The sequence below is a fragment of the Cebus imitator genome, unplaced genomic scaffold, assembly GCF_001604975.1.
Source record: "Cebus imitator isolate Cc_AM_T3 unplaced genomic scaffold, Cebus_imitator-1.0 Scaffold261, whole genome shotgun sequence".
NCBI classification, from domain to species: Eukaryota; Metazoa; Chordata; class Mammalia; order Primates; family Cebidae; genus Cebus; species Cebus imitator.
In genome coordinates, this window is record NW_016107576.1 from 2440718 (window position 1) to 2457660 (window position 16943).

General features: G+C 36.4%; 1 protein-coding gene across 5 annotated transcripts in view; it reads right to left on the reverse strand.

The window, feature by feature from the left end:
* COL24A1 (collagen type XXIV alpha 1 chain) overlaps positions 1 to 16943 on the reverse strand; it is a 376867-nt gene that overhangs the window by 325469 nt on the left and 34455 nt on the right. For all 5 annotated transcript variants that reach the window (XR_005195651.1, XM_017499851.2, XM_037728289.1 and 2 more), the window contains exons 4-5: positions 13693 to 13746; positions 10993 to 11046 (exon numbers count right to left, since the gene is read on the reverse strand). Coding sequence is in view for 4 of the 5 variants with exons in the window: in XM_017499851.2 (XP_017355340.1) it covers positions 10993 to 11046; positions 13693 to 13746 (108 nt within the window). In the remaining variant the exon portion in view is untranslated. The remainder of the gene's footprint in view (positions 1 to 10992; positions 11047 to 13692; positions 13747 to 16943) is intronic.

Sequence of the window (16943 nt, forward strand, 5' to 3'; positions counted from 1 at the left end):
TACAGAACAAAAATGAACAATCTTCAGAGGGTTTCAAATGATGTAACAGAGTCTAACATCCTTCAACATATCCACAATATCCAGTATATATAAAATCTTCTAGACACAGAAAAATATAAGGGGGAAGGGGAAATCTGACCTGAGGTTAACACCACCATTAATCACCATAATCTAATTGACATTTATGTAACACCACACCAAATAAATGCAAAACACAATCTTTTGAAGTATATGTAGAATGTTGACAAAAATAGGTCAAACGTTGGGCCATAAAATGCCTTGGTAAATTTTAAAAAGACTAAATTTTACCATTGTGCTCTCTGATCAAAATGGAACTGAATTAAAAAAATAATAAAGAAAACAACATACTTCTAAATAACCAGGTCAAAAAAGAAATTATATATTTGAGTGATAATGAAAATGTAACATATCAAATTTTGTGAGATGCAGTTAAATGTTTTTAAAGAAAACTTTATAACTTTAAATGCTAATATTAGAATAGTAAAAAGGTTAATAACCAGTGGTTTAGCTTTCCACCTTCAGCTAGAAAATGAAGAGCAAATTACAGATAGAATAAGCAGAAAGAAGAAAATAATAGAGTTGAAATCAATGAAATATAATGTGGTTCATAGAGAAAATTAACAAAGCCAAATGTTGAGTCTTTAAAAGGGCTAATGAAAAGTTGTGATCTCCTACCAGCTGAAACCAAATCAAACATACAAAGAAAAACCCGAAAACAAGTTCTTCCTCATTACAGCAGATGAGAGCTCCCATAATACCAGCTGTTCAACTGCTCAAGCCTTAGAATTACCTTTGACTCTTCTCTTTCACGCTATATATATAATCAGCAAATCATATTGACCGTAATTCAAAATGTATCCCTTCCTTACAGAATTGAACTTCAGAATAACAAAATTGTTGATAAAGAGAAGTTTCTTTTTAAAGAAAGAGCTACTAAAGAAAGAATGCTAGAATTAAAAATCACTACTTTGGCATTCCTGATGAAAACATTGAAAAACAGCGGTTCACTAAATCCAGAGGCCTTGATTCATTCTTTGAGGAATAGCTGAATGAGGCTAAGTGTCAGGAATATGATCAGAGAGCTAATAGGAGCCAATTCTGTAAGGCCTCATTGGTAAAGATTTTGGTTGGATTTTATTCTGATTGTGTTGAATATTCATTGAAGAGTTCTAAGCAGGCAAATAGCATCATCCAGTTATACTGTAGGATAGTTCTGACTGTCATGTGGAGAATAGTTTGGGGTTGGGGACAAGGGGAAACAGGGATACCAGTTGAGTCTACTCTGCTGGTCTTCCCTAGTCCATGCCATTGGTGATGATGGCATGGGTAAAGGTGTTAGCAGCTGACGTGGTGTGAAGTGGTCAAAACTTTCACCTACCGCCTCTGCCACAGAGGGGAGGGAGGTGGGGCTGGAAATTGGGTTATAAAAACTCTTGAACAAGATTTGAAGAGCTTCTGTTAGCAAACATATTGATTTCCTGGGAAGGTGGTATGGCAGGATAGAGCATAAAAGCTTTGCATTCCCCATCTCTAATTCTTTGCCTTATGTCTCTCTTTCATTAGGCTGTTCCTGAGTTGTACCCTTTACAATAAACTGGTAAAAGTAAGTAAATGTTTTCCTGAGTTCTGTAAGCCATTCTAGTAAAATGTTAAATCTGAGAGGATGGGTTATGGGAACCCCTGAGATTATAGTTTGCCCAGCAGAAGTGTGCGTGGTCTGGGCATCTTATTTTTGGTTGGCATCTGAAGTGTGGGAAGTCTTGTGAGACTCTGTCTTAAAAACTGTGGAGACTGATGCTAACTCTGGTAAGCTGTTGTCAGAACTAAATTGAATTGTTGGATATCTAACTGGTGTCAGAGGATCTGAGGATCTTACAGATATAATTACCTAGCATCATCAAAAGATGATCAGTAACTTTGCTAAAGTTGTTTATCCGCTGAAGGAGCTTTGGGTTCAAGACTATGGGGTTTTCTAGATACAGAATCATGTTGTCTGCAAACAAGGATAGTTTGACTCCCTCTCTTTCTATTTGGATGCCCTTTATTTCTCTCTCTTGCCTGATTGCTCTCTCCAGGACTTCCAATACTATGTTGAATAGAAGTGGTGAAGGAGAGCATCCTTGTCTCATGCTGCTTTTCAAGGGTAATGCTTCCAGCTTTGGCCCATTCAGTATAATGTTTGCTATGTATTTATCATAGGTCGTTCTTATTATTTTAAGGTATGTTTCTTCAATGCCTAATTTGTTGAGAGTTTTTAACATGAAGGGGTGTTGAATTTTATCAAAAGGCTTTTCTGTATCTATTGAGATAATCGTGGTTTTTGTCTTTATTTCTGTTTATGTGATGAATCACATATTGATTTGCACATGTTAAAACAACCTTGCATCGCAGAGATAAAGCCTGCTTGATCATGGTGGATAAGCTTTCTGATGTGCTGCTGGATTCTGTTGGCCAGTATTTTGTTGAGAATTTTTGCATCAATGTTCATCAAGGATGTTGGCATACAGTTTTCTTTTTTTGTTGTTGTTGTATCTCTGCCAGGTTTTAGTATCAGGCTGATGCTGGCTTCATATAATGAGTTAGAAAGGAATCCTTCATCAATTTTTTGGAATAGTTTCAGTAAGAATGGTACCAGCCCTTCTTTGTACATCTAGTAGAATTTGACTATGAATCTGCCTTGTCCTGGCCTTTTTTTGGTTGGTAGGCAATTTATTACTGGTTCAATTTTGGTGCTCATTTTTGGTCTGTTCAGGGATGAAATTTCTTCTGGGTTCATTTTTGGGAAGGTGTGTATGTCCAGGAACTTATCCATTTCTTCTAAATTTTCTAGATTTTGTTCAGAGAGGCATTTATGGTTACTTGTATTTCTGTGGGGTCACTGGTAATATACCTTTGTTGTTTCTAATTCTGTTTATATAAATTTTTTTTTAATAGTCTAGCAGTCTATTTTATTTTTTTCAAAAAAACCAGCTCTGGGATTCGTTGATCGTTTGAACAATTTTTGCATGTATCAATCTCCTTCAGTTCAGTGCTTATTTTGGTTATTTCTTGTCTTCTGCTAACTTTGAGATTAGTTTTCTCTTGGTTATTCAGTTCTTTTAGCTGTGATATTAGATTGTTAAAGTAAGATACTTCTTTTTGATATGGGTGTTTAGTGCTATCAATTTCCTTTTAAGGCTGCCTTAGCTGTGTCCTAGAGATTCTGATATTCATATCTTTGTTCTCATTAGTTTCAAAGAACTCTTGCTGCATTAATTTCACCACTTACCCAGAAGTCATGCAGGAGCAGGTTATTTAATTTCAATATAATTGCATAGTTTTGAGCAATTTTCTTAGCCTTTATTTCTAATTTTATTTTGCTGTAGTACAAAAGAGTGGTTGGTATGAATTCAATTCTTTTGCATTTGCTGAGGATTGTTTTATGTCCAACTGTGTGGTCGATGTTAGAGTATGTGCCATGTGATGACGAGAAGAATGTATATTCTGTTGTTTTGGATGGTGAGTTCTGTAGATGTCTATCAGGTCCATTTGATCCAGTGCTGAATTCAGGTCCTGAATATCTTTGTTAATTTTCTTCCTCAGTGATGTGTCTAACACTGTCAGTGGGGTGTTAAAGTACCCCACTATTATGGCATGGGAATCTAAGTCTTTTTGAAGGTCTCTAAGAACTTGCTTTATGAATCTGGTTGCTTCTGTGTTAAATGCATATATATTTGGTATAGTTAGGTGTTGTTGAATTGAACCTTTTACCATTATATAATGCCTTTCTTTGTCTTTTTGATATTTTCTGGCTTAAAGTCTGTTTTGTCCAAAATTAGGATTGCAACCCATGCTTTTTTCTGTTTTCCATTTGCTTGGTAGATTTATCTCTATCCCTTTATTTGGAACCTATGTGTGTCATTGCATGTGAGATGGATCTCTTAAAGACAGCATACCATTGAGTTTTGGTTCTTTATACAGCCTGCCACTCTATTCATTGAGGCATTTGGCTTGTTTGCATTCAAGATTAGTATTGATATATGTGGATTTGATCCTATCTTCATGATGTTAGCTGATTTTTATGCAGACTTATTAGCCTGGTTGTTTTAAAGTATCACTGGTCTGTGTACATAAGTGTGTTTTTGTAGTGGCTGGTAACAGTCCTTCCTTTCCCTATTTAGTGCTTCCTTCAAGGGCTCTTGTAAGGCAGGTCTGATGGTAACTAACTCCCTCAGCATTTGCTTGTCTGAAAAGGATCTTATTTCTCCTTTGCTTACAAAGCTTAGTTTTGCTGCATATGAAATTCTTGGTTGGAATTACTTTTAAGAATGTTGAACATGGACTCCAAGTCTCTTCTGGCATGTATGGTTTCTGCTTAAAGGTATGCTGTTAGTCTGATAGGCTTCCCTTTCTGGGTGACCTGACCTTTCTCTCTAGCTGCCTTTAACATTTTTCCTTTCATTTCAACCTTGGCAAATCTGAGGATTATATGTCTTGGGGATGATCTTCTTGTAAAGTATCTTACTGGGGTTCTCTGTATTTCCTAGATTTGAATGTTGGCCTCTCTAGTTAGGTTAGGGAAGTTTCTCATGTACGATATCCTGAAATATGTTTAAGGTGTTTCCATCCTTACCATCTCTTTCAGCAACACCAATGAGTCATTGATCTATTCTCCTTACACAATCCCATATTTCTCAGAGGCTTTGTTCATTCCTTTTCATTCTTTTTTCTCATTCTTGTCTGTCTTATTTCAGAAAGTCAGTCTTCAAGCTCTGAGATCTTTCTTTGGCTTGGTCTGTTTTAACACTTGTGACTGCATTATGAAATTCTTATTTTTTTTTCAGCTCTATCAGGTCACTTACATTCCTTTCTATACTGGCTATTTTTGTCTGTCAGCTCCTGTATCATTTCATTGTGATTCTTAGCTTCCTTGGGTTGGGTTTCAGCTTACTGCTGCATCTCAATGATCTTTGTTCCTATTCGTATTCTGAATTCTATTTCTGTTATTTCAGCCATCTCAGTCCAGTTCAGAAGCCTTGCTGCAGGGCTAGTGCAGTCATTTGGAGGAAAGAAGGCACTCTGGCTTATTAAGTTGTCAGAGTTCTTCTTATACTGGTTCTTTCTCATCTTTGAGGGCTGATGTTCCTTCAGTCTTTGAAGTTGCTGTCCTTTGAATGTTTTTTTTTCTTTTATCCTATTTGATGAACTTGAGGGTTTTATCGTGGTATAAGTTTGGCTCAGTCAACTCATCTCATTTCTGCAAGATTTTAAGGGGCCAAGGCTCAACTCACAACCCTGAAATATATGCTTTAACTCTGAGTAACTGATATTGGGCCTTGACTTTGTTCTCTGGCTCCTCAAGGTTGGGTAGCCACTACACTGAAAGGAGCTGAGTTCCTGGACCTCTGGTCACACCACTCCAATGGGTGGTGCCAGACAAAGTGCTATTATAGGGTGGTAACCGTGGGATCTGTCCTTGTTTGCATATACCAGCAGCAGCAGCAGCAGCAGCAGCAGCAGCATGGCAGGGTGCTGGCAGGTGCTGAGGGACCAGCCTTCATGCAGGCATTTACAGCAGTGGCAGAGGTAGCATGACTCAGGAAGGTGGGGATCGCACAGGTGGTGGTGTTAGCACAGGGGTGAGGTACTGGCAGGTGCAGGATTGTGTGTGCCCTCTGTGTGTGTTTATGTAGGTGAAAGTGGCTGCTCAGGGTGGGAGAGGGTCCACTGTTCTTCATGCCTAGTTTCATTCCAGTGGCAGTGTTGGTATAGGGGTGAGGTGCTGGCAGGGGGAGGCCTGGAAGGCTCTGTGCCTACCAAGGGCCTGATTGCAATAGCGGTATTGCAGAGGGAGGGGAGGTGGAGTACACACACGCCAGCATCAGTGGCAGGGCAGGGTGCACATGCATGCTGGTAGAGCAGGGAAGGCAAGATCTGACTGCACACACATACATTGGCAAAGCAATGTGGGGAGTGGCCATGGGGCCTAGGGATGCTGCAATGGGAGAAGGAACAGGTAGGCTGCTGCATATCCAGAGGGCCGCTCTGCTGGTCAGGCACAGTCCAACAGTGCAGGAGTTATAATGCAGGCTCCCAGGGACCCAGCCTGGTTAATCTGTTTGCAGTGCAGCATTGGGTGCCCTGGGAGAGGACAGCGTATCAAGGAAATCTCAGATCAGACCAGGCCCATCTGATAGGGAAGACCACCCTGCAGAGTTTACATATGGCCTAAAGTTCCCCTAGGGGAACAGTTCCCCTAGGGCTAAAGTCTCCTCTGGGAGCAAGGAGAGCATAGGGGGATTGGCATCCCTGGCCATGTTCCACTACAGATGCTCCTGCACCAAACCCTCTGGGCTTCACACTGGCTAGAGTGCTGCCCTTACCACTTACCTAAGCAGCTCTCTTTGCCAATCAAGTGTCTGTGGTGGTAAAGGGGTCTCCTCCTGCCAGAATTCCAGAGGCCCATGGTGAAAGTGGGTTGCTCCTTGCCAGTTCAATTCACCTGTTCCCCGAGAGTCCTTGGGGTTCATGAATGAGTCCTGATATGAAGTAGCCCCATGCAGGGTTCCCAGGTTCCTCCCTCTTCAGTCCAGCTTCTGTGTCTTCCCTCTGTCCATTGTCAGTGCCCTTTCTCTACAGATCTGATAAGAGTGTGCGAAATCCCAGTCTTCAGTGGCAGCTGTTCCATGTGTTGTGTCTAGTTGGTCATCTTGCCCAGCTCCCACATCACTTTTTACATTTTCATAATGTTGGACTGATTATTTTTTATGGCAATCTGACCCACTAAAAAATTCTTAGTGTGAGTAAGCATCTTTATTTAAGACCTTTATTTAATTCACATCGAATGAGAAATTGTACTTCTAGTTAAGATAAATATATGATGGAGACATGGGAGAAGACAGTCATAACCAAGAATAGAATGTAACATTAAGATACTACTCTTTGGTGTTTAATACTTAATATATAAACTAATATATTAAATATTATTAATGAAACATTGTTACTATGGGTTAAGGCTAGATGTTTTCATTTAACTGGATTAAATTTGAAGGAAATATTGGTCCTGACTAAATTAACATAAGATGTGAATGTTTGTGGGAAGGTTTTAGGCTTCCTCTGTGAAGCATTTTTTGAAGAACTGTCTTGACCATAGATTGCCTGGACTGGAATTGTAAGCACATGGTAGACATCGACTCTACATGTATTCATTACTCATGTTCAAAGATCTACAGCATAATTGCATGTGTATAATTAGTAGCAATAAACATTTCCATCACCCTGTGAATAAATAGAAATATAGGTCATTTAATAGATAAATATGATAAACTGTGGACCCAGGTGGCATTTGATAAGAAGAAAAAGGCCATTCTCTCTGGCAAACAGGAAACGGAATTTACTTTCTTTCTTTCTTTCTTTTTTTTTTTAAAGAACATCATTTCTACCATCAGTCTCCTGATTTCAGCTAATGATCTCAGCTAATCATTTCAATAGTCTTTCTCTATTTTAAATCATGCTGAAAAAAATTGCTGCATATCCCCTAAATTTTTGTATGGCACTTTATACTTCTATTATTTAACAATTTAACAACACAGTCCTCAGGGATTAGGAATCAGTCTCACTCCTCATAGAATTTTTATATTACTATCATTATCCACAGGATAACCTGGAACCTTGGGATATAACTACTTTGTTACTATTATTAAATAAATTCATAATTTCTTTAAGTTAGGTAACCCTACTTCTGACCTTTCTTCTTAAGGTGTTTTATGTACTAAATATATATAATATATATATTATATATAATGGGAATGGTAATATTTTAAAAGAATTCCTCATTGTGTCAGGAGAAGCAACCTAGTGTAAGGAAAAGACTAAGACATTTCCAGTTTTGTCTCTGCCTCTACCACTTACAGAGTTACCTTGGTTAAGTGCATACTTCTCTCAAGTGTTTTCTTCTGTGTTAACCAGAAGGTAATAAAGCCCACTTTCATGCTACTTATGATTGGAATAAAACTAAATGAGATGTCATACATAAAATAAGTGGCAGATATTAGATAAAAGAGGATTACAAGGTATAAAATTTGAATTTTCTATTAATCCTGATTACTCTAGAAATACATGTTAAGTACCTAAGAAAATCAGTTTCACTAAATCAAACACTACAAGCTTTATATAATACATTTTTGACACAATGGTGATTTTTTAACACCTGCCCCACAAATCTCTACCTTCCACAAATATATGCAGTTAAATCATGGTCAACTTTGGCTAGTTTGGACAGTTATCAAATTCTTAAACCAAATATGAATTAAAGACTATCATTCAGGCTTATACAATTAAATCCCCAATAGGCCTAATCTTTTGCAAAATAAATGGAGGTTTTTCAATCCTCCATATATGGGTTCATAAAATATCTTATTAATGAATTGTTATAGTCAAAATTAAATCCATCCTACTAAATGTAATATTAAAGAAGACTCTTGAGATTACATTTTCTTCTTTCCTAGATCATTTTGCCATAGATATATATTAATGCCAAATGGTATTTTAAAACACTGTTTTTAATATGTTTAAATTTTATTTTTGATACATATTTTCCTGGTACATGTGATAGATAATTTGTTACATTCTTATAATCAAATCAGAGTAATTGGAATATCCATTACAATGTGTTCAATCTTGGAACAGGGATAATTTTAGTTTGATACAAAGTTGTTCATTTTCTCAAGTGTTTTCTTCTCAATATGTATGTACATTTTAAGAAGTCAATGAAATAAAATGCTTTCCACCATCTCTAGCTTTATGTCTCCTCACCTTATTTTCCAATTTTTTTGTTTTTATTTGCTTCTATTCTGAAACAGCAACAGCGCTTATTAAGTAAGGACTCTCTACATGGAGTAAACTGGTTCTTGCCACTGCAGATTGAGAGTTAAATTATGACTGCCTAACTGTTTGCTACTGGCTGAAATATTAGATTGGTGCAAAAGTAAATGGGCAAAAACTGGAATTACTTTTGCACCAACCTAGAAGAGGGAAAATAATATAAGCTGGGTAGAAATTCCACTCTCCTTTTTTTTATGTCTCCCTGGGTCTTGTGAAGAGGAGGCAATTAGTAGAAATATATACCCAGTATAAATTCAGCCATGTGGAGAAATATAATCTGAGCCTTTACAGCTACTTTAACCTTATTAGGCTAATTATAAAGTCCCCAATAAAGCTCAAAGGGCCATGGAACCACAAACTGAAAAACAAATTTCTAATTTCTTTAGAAGCCATCTATCTTCTTCCCTATTACTTATCCAGACTTGATTTTAAAGAGTCTGTTTTTCCTCTCTGAGGCACTTTTATTGAACTCAAAAAAATTGTCAACACAGGTGAGAAATTTTAGGAAATTTAGATTTGAATTATCCTTGCTATATGCTATTATTACTAATAATAATGATACTACTTATAACATGGTAGCACCATGTTAAGAGCTTTACTCACATTAATGTATTTAGCCATCACTATAGCGCTATGAGTAGGTACCATGGTTCTCCCCATTTTACAGAAAAGAAGCTTAATGAGCCTTAGCAAACAATTTTCTTTTAGTCATTCAAAATGAAAAAGCTGAGCCTTGAACCCACATCTGTCAGATTCCAAAACTTCTGTTCTTAACCCCAATCTATATGATTACAGGTTTACTTCTGAATGTGATCTCTGATAAGCAGAGGGGTGAGACCCTAAACAATTCATAAAGTTACTGGCAACCAAAATCCTAATACTTATCTAATCTGTTTCCCAAACTCTGTCATCACTCATGTGCACATTTTTTTCTTTCCTTCTCTTCCTAATGCAATAGACTTCAAAATTTATACGTTGAACCCTAATCCCCAATGTAATAATTGGAGGTGGAGCCCGTATGAATGGGATTAGTGCCCACATAAAAGAGACTCCAGAGACATAGCTAGTTCCTTCCATTTTGTGATGACATATTGAGAAGTCTCTGCCTATGAACCAGAAAGCAGGCCCTCAGTAGATACCAAATCTTCTGGTGCTCTACCCTTGGACTTCCCAGGCTCCAGAATTGTGTGAAGTGTGAAAAATGAATTTCTGTTGATTATAAACTACTCAGTTTATGGTATTTTGTTATAGCAGCCTGAACAAACTAAGAATATATATATCTAGGGAATTAAAATATTTTATTTTATATATTTTAAGGGAATGGGAATATTTTATTTTATATATATTTATTTTATATATACGATATATATAATGGCAATGGGAATATTTTAATTGGGAAGTATTAAATATATAAATATATTTAATACATATATATGTAATGGGAATGGGAATATTTTATTTTAATGGGAGTGCAGATACCATTAAATATTTTATATTTACATTTAGTGATATTTCCATGCCCATACTCTCTCTCAAGCTAATCAACCTCAACCTGTGTATCTGTATTCTTCTACACTTTTTTCTATGTTCTCACTACTATTTATCACACTATTATCTATCATATAACTATCATACAATTATGTACACTGTATATAGATTTCAGGTTAGTTGTTTTCATAAACATTTGATCATTCTTTAAACGCCTTCAGAAATTTTTCAGGTAAAAATAATTAGGGAAGTATGGAGCAGGTAAATAATATTTTATTTCCTTGGTGTTTATTTAAAAATTAAAATGGCCTTAATTTAAGGTAAATTACTCAAATCATAATCTTATATCTCAGAGGTTTCCATACATTGCCATCATATTTTTGACAATAAAGATTTTGGAATACTAAGCAGGCCTGTAACTGATTTTACCACTAAGAATACAAATCCAAGTATGGTTGGCTTTCAGACGAACTCAGCTCTTTGCCAGGCTACGACAATCATGATGAAAAATCATGCTCTGGAGATGACAGAAATCCTTGGTGTACCAAGACTGGCCTTAAATATTAGGGATCTTTTTTTAATGTCAGGAAAATCATGTAATACTTATTAGGAATCACTTACCTTTGGACCAGGTAATCCAGGTAACCCAGGATTCCCATGTGGCCCTGGTATGCCCTGCAAGTAGTAAAAAAAAAACTCATCATTCTTGGAACATATTGGAATGGAACAAAGTACAATTGCTTACTTCCCTCTCAACATGTGTTATTCGTTTCTGCACTTGAGTTTTTGCTAATGTTATTAAGTATGCCTTAAAGATCTACTTCCGTTAGCTTGTCCCCTATACCTACCCAAATTATTATTTAGATCTCAACTCACTTTTAAATCCTAGCCACAACAACATGAAGTAATATATCTCTCTTACTAACTTATATAGAAGTTTCTTCATGTAAAATTCATTTACCAATTGATTGTATATTCCCTTGGGGCATTTCTTACACTGTTCTAATCTGTTACTTAAATACTTTATTTCTATTTTAACTGCCATACGGCATGTTCTATTTAGTCCCAGGATTATAAATTCTTTGAAAAGAGACTCTTAAAAATATTACTAGTGTAGTACTTAACATATTGACGAGCTACACTCGTTTAATATTTAGTAATTTGATTTCACATCACTGATATATTATACAATCTGAATTCAAAAATTGATTCTATTTTCTGAGTACCTACTATGTGCTAGGAACTATGTTAATACTTTGTGTTTCTCATTACTAATCCTTACAACAACCCTGCAAGGTTATTATTTTTACTCCCATTTAAAAATCAGGAAACTTAAGCTTGTACAACCAGCAAATAGTGGAACAGATCACTCTCTCCAGAAAGCTGTCCATGTGTCAAGGCTCCCTGTGCTTATTTTAGTTTTGTACCCTACTTCTGTGCTATTCAGCCATGCCTCCCTCTTAAAGAGTTAATAATTATTTGTCTCTCCAATTCTGAATTAATAGAGCAGAATGCTTCAGAAAGACAGAGGTATCAGCAATGCAAATATTGCAAATACATCTAACAAGATGAAAACTAAAGAAAAATGATTAAATTTTGGCCGAGTGCGGTGGCTCAGTCCTGTAATCCTAGCACTTTGAGAGGCTGAGGTGGGAGCCTCACTTGCACTGGGAGTTTGAGATCAGTCAGGGCAAAACAGCAAGAACTCATCACTACCAAAAATCAAAAAAAATTGCCAAACATAGTGGCCCATACCAGTAGTCCCAGCTATTCAGAAAGCTGAGGTGAGAAGATGCCCTGAGCCCTGGAGATCAAGGCTACAGTGAGCTGTGATACCTACCACTGCCCTCAAGTCTGGGTGTCAGAGTGAGACCCTGTCTCAAAAAAAAAAAAAAAAAAAAAAAAAAAAGCATAGATGTTACGACACATGTCATTGGTAGGCTTCCAAAAGTACATTTTAACAAGCATTTGTGGGGATTCATGAATAAGTTGCTGATATAAAAGTAAGGACAATGGATATAAATTATTTCATAAAGCTCAGTAGTGCAAACAACAGTGAGCCAAAACAACAGCTTTAGGAAAAATCAATATCAGTGAAAGTTTGGGATTTATGAAAAAGGGATAACTTGTTGGTTGTTGCCAAATAATATAAAATTTAGGGAGAGAAAAAATGTGAAGTTGCAACTTTTAAGTTAGATAAGATGAAATTAGGAACACAAGTAAAATAATTAGCCTTGAGGAAAAAAAAAAAAAAACACACTTCCTTAAGGGAATGAGAATTAAACAAATAAATGGAGGATAAAAAAGAAATTAGGGAAGGAAACTGCTGTATTATGATAATAGGTGGAGATTCTGAACCTGAAGTTCATGCTGTTGAGAGAATAACCTTAGCAGTGGAGAGAATAGAAAGTACAAAGATGGGCCCAGTTTCTCAGAAAAGTAGGATCCAAATTCTCACAAAGTAGGAGGACGGGAATAGTTCATGGGCTAGAGGAGAATGAGCAAGGTTTAAAAGGGGCTATGGGACAAATGTGATAGGTCATCAACTACAGAGAATTGTTTTTTAAACACGAAACAGCTAGAGCCCAGTGAGAATTTATCTTAGGCCTTAAATAGACAAGAGTTTGATGTGACTACAGACAACTTAAAGTAATACTTTAATTTTTCTTTATAATCTTCGTATGTTAAATAAAAATCAGAATAAAAACAAAGTGGATTATAAAAGGTATTTGCATTTGTCATAGAATTCTTTTTCTAATTCATTGAACAAAGACTTTCTATAGTAAAAAAAATCCACATTTGTTTAAGTTTGAAAGAAACTAATTCTAACATAGCAATAAATCTTCTGTTGGGCCTGTGTAATGTGAAAAACTACTGATCTTTAAGGCAGCTTTTTTCCTCAGGGCAGTTTTTTCTCTAGTCAATAGCTGCAGTATTTTCCACTATGTAATCCAGGAATGTACTATTTTAAAGCAGCCCACTCCTCTTCATTTCCCTAAACAAATGAATCTCACCTTACACCATTGAGATCACTTTATAAGTAAGAATAATGTTATTAGTAGCATCAGAACAGCCACTAATTTACAGATTTGATTATCTTTGTTAGACATTTTCACAGAGAATGCTTTGGCTGTGTGTTTATATTCAAAATAAACTAGGCTGCATGTGTTCTTAAGCTTCTCTTGAATTGGCTAAGGTAGGGCTAAGTTTGAAGATCCAGGCAGGTTTCCAAAGGAAGTACATACTGTACAATACTAGAAAAAACATGTTAGAAAGTTACAAATTCTCACTGCCAGCAGGAAATGTAACGCATCTACTTACCCGTGGACCTCTCTTCCCTGACGGACCTGGGATACCTGCTGGACCGGGCGGACCCTTGGAAAACATATGCCAAGACATTAGGCGTGATAGTAAACACATTTTTTTCTTACAAGTCTTAATAAGATTTCCACCCAAGATAACTCTTTTTCAGTCCCAGTTCCCAGCTGATGATGATTTTAAAGTAACACGAATCCCCTTACCCAAATCAGCAGGGGTCAGCTGAAACTCAAATGGCCTCTTTAATCCAGCCAGAAATGGTAGCAGGAAGTCTATGACTTATGGTTACAGCCACTGTATCTGGTTTTTAAAGGGACCACAACTAGTAGTTTTGTGGGTAATTTTTTACCTAAATTTACTTTTACTACGAAAGGAGGAAATCAATTTAGGGTTTGGAGACCAACAACTACAAGTTTTTTTTCAAACACAATTCAAAAGAAGACTTGCTTTGAAAAATGAAAGCACTGGTCATTTTATGTTCTTTGAAAAGAATTATACCAAGGATCTGTGTAATGTGTTAAACGGTTATAATGAGATCCTTCTTGTATATTCATTAATAAATCTAACTTACACCAATTGCAGCACACCAGGAAGTCACTAATAGAGTTAAATATTTATCAAACAAAATATGAAAACAAAAACTGATCAATTGTTAAAGTGTTCTGAGCTATTTAAATGTTACTTTAAATATATCAAATAAGAAATAGGATACTACTTCTTCTCCATATAAAGTTTTATGTTGTCTTTTTTTACTTACTTTAACAGTCAACTGTGGAAGAATAAATGCTCATTTGTGATATGGCTGAACACATATTCATTCATTCATCTGTTAATTAATTCAATTGTTACTGAGCACTCTGTTGATATGGCATTATTCTTGGTGTCTATCGAGCATACACATACTCCATTTAACAAATATTCACTCATGATTGCAGCAAAAATAGTACATACTTTCAAATCAGACACAGCAGGGTTAAAACACTAGCCTCACCAATAACAAGTACTGTGACCTAATGGGCTTTATTTTGCTTCATTATAAAATGTTTATATACCTATTCTGATTGCACATAAAAAATAAAGAGGTGAATCCAGATTAAATCATATGTATTTGCCAACATGTGACAGTATTTTTTTTTTTTTTTTTTGAGACAGAGTCTCGCTCTGTTTGTAGGCCCCACGCTGGAGTGCAGTGGCACGATCTCGGCTTACTGCAACCTCTGCCTCCTGAGTTCAAGCAATTCTCCTGTGTCAGCCTCCTGAGTAGCTGGGACTACAGGTGCACGGCACCACGCACAGCTAATTTTTGTATTTTTTAGTAGAGACAAGGTTTCACCATGTTGGCCAGGATGGTCTCGATCTCTTGACCTCATGATCTGCCCACCTTGGCCTTCCAAAGTGCTAGGATTATAGGCGTAAGCCACCATGCCTGGCCCATGTGACAGTTTTTTAACCTACAATTTCATAATTTCATACAGTTTAATATACAGCATGGCCAGGTACACCTAAATTTACATTGAGTTTAAAAGGAAGAGAAGGAAAATGGATTGATGGGTAAGGATCATTCCAATTCAAAAAGACAAGAGGGAAATGAGTAAATTTTGTTGAAAAATAACAGATATTTTGTGCATTTCTCATCTGACTTTTTTTTATATTAACTACTCCTGGAGAGTTTCTCTTTTTATTACAGTTATCTGCAGTTTTCTGATATTCATTATAATTTCAAATTACCCATGTTTTTCCTTTAGTTGTATTTTTTCTTCTCCTACCCCCTAACTTTATAAAAATTTTCCTATATTTCCTAATATTGAGAAAGAAATGCTATTTCTATTCAGCCCCTAACTGAGGGCATTCTCCTTTCTGAGCAGCCGTTATCAGATCACTAACTTCCATCAAATATTGATTTTTACTCAATAAAAACTGAGTAAAAGAAAAATTGACAAAATTGACATTTTGTCAAGAAAAATTGACTTTCTTTTCAAGTTAATCCTGGCCCTGTTGCTATAATAAAAAAGTTAGCAGCTGTTGATTTAAATTTAAATCTCCAAAAATAAGAGCAAGTAGGATAAGTTGGAACTAAAATGAAAAAGTAAATGGAAAGTTTTCTTTAAAAATGTCTAGTTTGGTTTAGTGCCCTGTCTCACTACTTTGTGACAAAAGAAAACACTATTCCACTCACACTGAAAAGGCAGTTTGCTATGGCTTGAATGTTTATGTCCCCCAAAATTCATATGTTGAAATTCTAAACAATGTGATGGTAGTAGGAGATGGAGACTTTGGCAGGTGATGGGTCAGGGATTAGTGTTCTAAAGAAGAGGCTTAAGGGAGTTATTTCATTTTCCTCTTCCACCATGTGAGGACACACTACGAAGGTGCCATCTATGAACGAGAAATCAGTCCCTGGCCAACTACCAAATCTGCCGACACCTTGATCTTGGACATCCCAACTTCCAGAACTGTGAGAGATAAATTTCTATTGTGTATAAGCCTCCTAGTTTATGTAATTTTGTTATAGCAGCCTGAATTAAGATGCAATTAATATTAGATACTGGGGGGAAAGAACGTATATTTTATGTCATGATTGAAATATTTGAGTTGTTTAATAAGCAGTAAATTAAAATCAATTATCACATGTCTTCACAATTTTGCATTTCTGAATCTTTGACAACATATTGACAGGCATTTTCTAGATACCAGAGAAGAAACATAATTTTTACAGCATGGTATTTTTGAGGAGAATAAATTATTTTCCATAAATTAAGGTTAAGTACTAAAAAAGCCACTTTAACTTTCTATTTGTTATTAAGAGAAAGTACAATTCGATTTTAAAAGCAATGGCTTTGCAATTGTACAATGTAGATTCAAATCATGCCTCAATCATTTACTAGCTGAATAACCTTGGATAAGTCAGGTAACCTTTCTAAGCCTTAGTTTCCTCATCTTTAAAATATTGATGATAGAAATTTACCTCTTAGGATTATTGTAAGAATTAAAGCTATTGGAGGGACGATCCAAGATGGCCGTTTAGGAAGAGCTCAGGATTGCAGCTCCCAGTGAAAGCGCAGAGGGTGAGCGGACGCCGTGTTTTTATTGCCCACAGACTAGGAAATTCCCGGGCAGAGGTGCTCCACGGTCACCAGCACGGCTGTTTCGGCCAGCGCCGCTGCTTTGCCCCGCGCGGCTGCTTTGTCGGTGCCCCGGAGCAGCGGTTCTCCGTACAAAATACACCGGTCCGGGTGCCCTTTTGGCTGGCGATT